Source organism: Helianthus annuus, chromosome 12 (genome assembly GCF_002127325.2).
Source record: "Helianthus annuus cultivar XRQ/B chromosome 12, HanXRQr2.0-SUNRISE, whole genome shotgun sequence".
In the NCBI taxonomy this organism is placed as follows: Eukaryota; Viridiplantae; Streptophyta; class Magnoliopsida; order Asterales; family Asteraceae; genus Helianthus; species Helianthus annuus.
In genome coordinates, this window is record NC_035444.2 from 89,020,488 (window position 1) to 89,024,753 (window position 4,266).

The 4,266-nt window shown below is 37.0% G+C and overlaps 1 protein-coding gene across 1 annotated transcript; it reads left to right on the top strand.

The window, feature by feature from the left end:
- Positions 1-478: 478 nt before the first annotated feature.
- On the top strand, positions 479-3,910 carry LOC110895370 (auxin-responsive protein IAA8). The gene is made up of 6 exons (XM_022142686.2): positions 479-633; positions 1,659-2,268; positions 2,785-3,011; positions 3,095-3,236; positions 3,323-3,384; positions 3,476-3,910. The coding sequence occupies exons 2-6, from the start codon at positions 1,706-1,708 to the stop codon at positions 3,511-3,513; spliced, it is 1,032 nt and encodes a 343-aa protein (XP_021998378.1). The 5' UTR covers positions 479-633; positions 1,659-1,705; the 3' UTR covers positions 3,514-3,910.
- The last annotated feature ends 356 nt before the right edge of the window (positions 3,911-4,266 follow it).

A 4,266-nucleotide genomic window follows, 5' to 3' on the forward strand; every position in this document is an offset into this window, starting at 1 on the left:
TTGAAGTCTAGCATAAAGAGGAACCAACACATAATCCAACCACTGGTTGTGCTCTTATCGTATGACAACGTTGCATACATATATATCATTCAACAAGTAAGTCATTAACAAAGATAACACGAATGTATTATAGCCTTTGAGTGTATGCCCGGAATGTAACGTACAACTTATTGTCATAAATATATTGAACTTTTGTCAGCTAACTACCACCAACAGAACGTTTAATAAAAACATTACATAGAAGAAAAGTTGATACACAATACCGTGTCACGTAACATCAACGTTAAACCGACATCTCTAAAAACACAGACATCAACATTAAACCGACATCTCTAAAAACACATAACAATATACGGGTAAAGTAGACGCGCGAGTACACTTATATAAGTATATATAATATCTCATACTTGTAGAGTGTTTTTCTAAAAAAATAAAAAGACCCATAGGACTTTTCTCCTTTTCTTTTCTAACACATAAATAAAATAATAATCATGATGAACAATAATATGAAAACCCATATATTCAGGGCACACAGAGCAGAGTAACCCTTTTTTTTGTGTTCTTTCTGCTTGCTCTCTCTCTCTCTCTATACATCTTCACCTTCATCTTCTCAACCAGCCGATTGATTTTCAGGTAAACTTCTTCACATATCCTTCAACTAAACTCCAAATTTACATTTTCCTAAAAGCCGAGATCTGAAGCACACTTTACACTCGTTTTTCTCACTACTTTTTCATGATTTTTTTCTAATAATTTATGTTTTTACTATCAGATTACATGCACACTGCTATTTGCAGTTGTAATTGTTGAGATTCAGGTTCTGCTAATTTGTTGCATATTTGTTGCTTTTGTGTTTGATATAGTTATATAAATGTGGATGATGGATCTAGATTGTTTGTGTGTGTGTTATTAGTGTTTTGGAATGTGTTGGATAGATTGAAGTGGTGGAAGTTTTAGGTTTAGGTTTAGGTTATGAGTGTTGGAGGATTAAAGATCGGTGAAGAAACTGATTTCGGTTAGGTTTTCGAGTTCGGTTTTTGTGGAGTGGTTTGGTGGAGCTGGTGACTGGTTATTGAGTTGGTTGTTAGGTTTAGTGGATTGGATGTGTTGAATTAGGGCAAATTTGTGTTGTGGTGGTATAATTTTGTGTTTTTTGTTGTTGATTTAGGGTTGTTTTGGTTTGGTGTCTGTTTTTGTGGTGCACTTTGATCTGGTGGAGCTGTGGTGTTTGGTTATCGAGTCAGTCGTTAGGTTTAGTCGATCCGACGGTTTGATTTAGGGCAAATTTGTGTTATTGTGCTACCATTTTGTGTTTTTTTGTTAATTTAGGGTTGTTTTTGATTCGCTTTCCGTTTTCATGGTGCATTCTGATCTTGTGTAGCTGTGGTTTATGGTTACCGAGTCGGTCGTTAGTATTAGTCGATAGGACGTTTTGATTTAGGGCAAATTTATGTCGCCATGCTTTAATTTCGTGTTCTTTTGGTTCGGCTGGTGTACTCTGTTCTGGTGGAGCTAGTGGTTGGTTACCAAGTCAGTCGTTACTTTTGATTCGTTGATTACCGAGACATTTGTTACTTTTGATTTTGAGCAAATTTATATCATCATGCTTTACTTTCGTGTTTAAAAATCCCCCAAATTAACACACTGTGATGTTACAGGGATTCGTTCAAGCAGATTAACTAGCAAATCCGAACATTAAGTATTGATGTCTTCACCGTTGTTAGGTATCGAAGGGGGCGGGCAAGCGAATGCCTCTATGGAATCCGGTTTCCCGAAAAACCCTACATTTACCGAAAGAAACTATTTGGGATTATCCGACTGTTCTTCAGTGGACAGCTCTAACGTCCCGAGCCCTTGTTTAAACCTCAAGGCTACAGAACTAAGGCTTGGGCTTCCCGGATCTCAATCACCCGATCGAGACCCCGAAAGCAGTTTAACAAGCTCTGAAAAGCTCGATGAGAAACCTTTGTTCCCTTTGCTTCCTTCCATTGACGGGATCTGCTCGTCTTCAACAAAAACGGTCGTTTCCGGACACAAAAGGATATTCACTGATGCTATGGACAGTTGTTCTGAGATAAAGGGATTATCTGACGGAAGTTGGTTGTCTGCTGCTTCGGGTTCCGATTCAGATCCTTCGAAGTCGGTTATTCAAGGGAAGTTTTCTACTAATTCAAATGTAAAAGGAAATGTATCATCGGGCGATCAAGTTGCTAAAGGGGTAACAACGAATCTTAACAAAGTAAACGCGTCTAATCCTCCTGCAGCCAAGTAAGCACATTAACTTGATTCTTGTTAGAGAAAAATGCCATTTTCGTCCCTGAGGTTTGGCCAGTTTTGCGACTTTCGTCCAGAGGTTGGTCTTTCTGCAAATGGATCCAAAAAGTTTGAAATTTTGCCATTTTCATCCGACTCGTTAACTCTCTCCATTTTTCTCCGTTAAGTTAGGGGTATATCCTTTTTTTTGTTAACTTAAGGGCAATTCGGTCTAACGGATTCAGTCAAGGGTATTTTAAATGCTTGTACATAATGTGAAAAGACCGAATTTCCCTTTAAGTTAACAAAAAAGACGAAAATACCCCTGACTTAACGGAGAAAAATGGATGGAGTTAACGAGTCGGATGAAAATGGCAAGATTTCAAACCTTTTGGATCTAGATGCGGAAAAAACAAACCTTTGGACGAAAGTCGCAAAACTGGCCAAACCTTAGGGACGAAAATGACATTTTACTCTTGTTAAATATGAGGTTTTGTTTGATTTGTTACTAATTTGAACCAAATTTTACAGAGCGCAAGTGGTTGGTTGGCCTCCGGTTAGATCATTTCGCAAGAACATATTGGCTACAAGTTCAAAAAACAACGATGAAGTAGATAAAAAGCCTTGCTCGGCTGCTTTATTTGTTAAAGTTAGCATGGACGGTGCTCCGTATTTAAGGAAAGTCGATCTGAGAGGCTACTCTTCGTATCAACAACTCTCTTCTGCCCTTGAGAAAATGTTTACATGTTTCACCATTGGTTAGTATCTTTTATATCAACTACAACCTGAAATGTTGTATAACTTGCTAAAGTTTCTCTCTTTTTATTTGTTCGTATCATAGGTCAATGTGGGTCACAGGGGGGCCCGGGAAAGGGGAATCTTAGTGAAAGCAAATTAAGGGATCTTTTGCATGGATCGGGATATGTTCTTACGTATGAGGATAAGGATGGCGATTGGATGCTTGTTGGCGATGTTCCTTGGGAGTTAGTATTAAAAATGAACTTTCTTTAAATAAATGTTGTTATAACGAGTCGTGTAACTTGAATTTATACGTTCTTGTTTGTTACAGTATGTTTATCGGCTCGTGCAAGAGGCTGAAGATCATGAAGGGTTCTGATGCTATCGGCTTAGGTATCTATATACACATACCATATGTATATAACTTATATAATTTATTTCCTATTTAATCATTAATAATAATTTCTTTATTAATGCCTTTCAGCTCCTGGAGCTACAGAAAAGTCAAAGAACAGAAGCTAGATTTTGCAACTGATGGGTTGGAAAGCTAGAGTGGTTTCTGTGTGGGTGGAAGAGGTGGGCCTGGGATTGGGCTTGGGCTTTGGTGGGCTTTCCTTTCTGTTTTCTGGTTGCATCTGCTTAATGGGAAAACTGATTTGCTATGGAAACAGTTGCTTAATTACTTCCCTATCAATTATGATTCTTATGATTAATATAATATTTTCATTCTAGGAAAATATTTGATATTCAATTAGTACTTTTATTCTGCATTATGAATGTGTGTGATTTCATAACATGTTGAAAAAACACTCCTTAGATTTGTACTTGTAGTTGCTTTGTGTCAAAAAATGTATTTTTATTCTGGTTTTATATCTTGTAATTTGAACTCTTTCGTTCAAAGAAAGAAAATTATCTCGCTTTGGATCGTCTACCAATAGAAAGAAAATTATCTCGCTTTGAACTCTTTCGTTCAAAGAAAGAAAATTATCTCACTTTTTCCTACGACATTTTGTAGGGCTTGATAGAGAGATTCATAACTTTTTCCTACGACATTTGTTAGCGATCGCTACTAGCTTCTAGCTAAGTCTTTTGATAGGAATAACCACTAATTTCTCACCAAGTCATTTGATATAAATCATCAATAAGAGAGGTGTTCAGGATTTAATATCGTTAAAGCCTGATTCAAGTATTTAGAATTTTCGGTTCCAAGAGGTAAGTATGAACTCAGGTTTGATACTTAAACAAGACGAGGCGCAACTTTGAAAAAAAGCGGCC

Excerpts from the sequence above, each read along its gene's own strand:
- LOC110895370 (XM_022142686.2), top strand. The coding sequence starts at position 1,706 with ATGTCTTCACCGTTGTTAGGTATCGAAGGGGGCGGGCAAGCGAATGCC. Across the intron at positions 2,269-2,784 it reads TCTAATCCTCCTGCAGCCAA|AGCGCAAGTGGTTGGTTGGC; the intron begins GTAAGCACATTA and ends CAAATTTTACAG. Across the intron at positions 3,012-3,094 it reads GTTTACATGTTTCACCATTG|GTCAATGTGGGTCACAGGGG; the intron begins GTTAGTATCTTT and ends TTCGTATCATAG.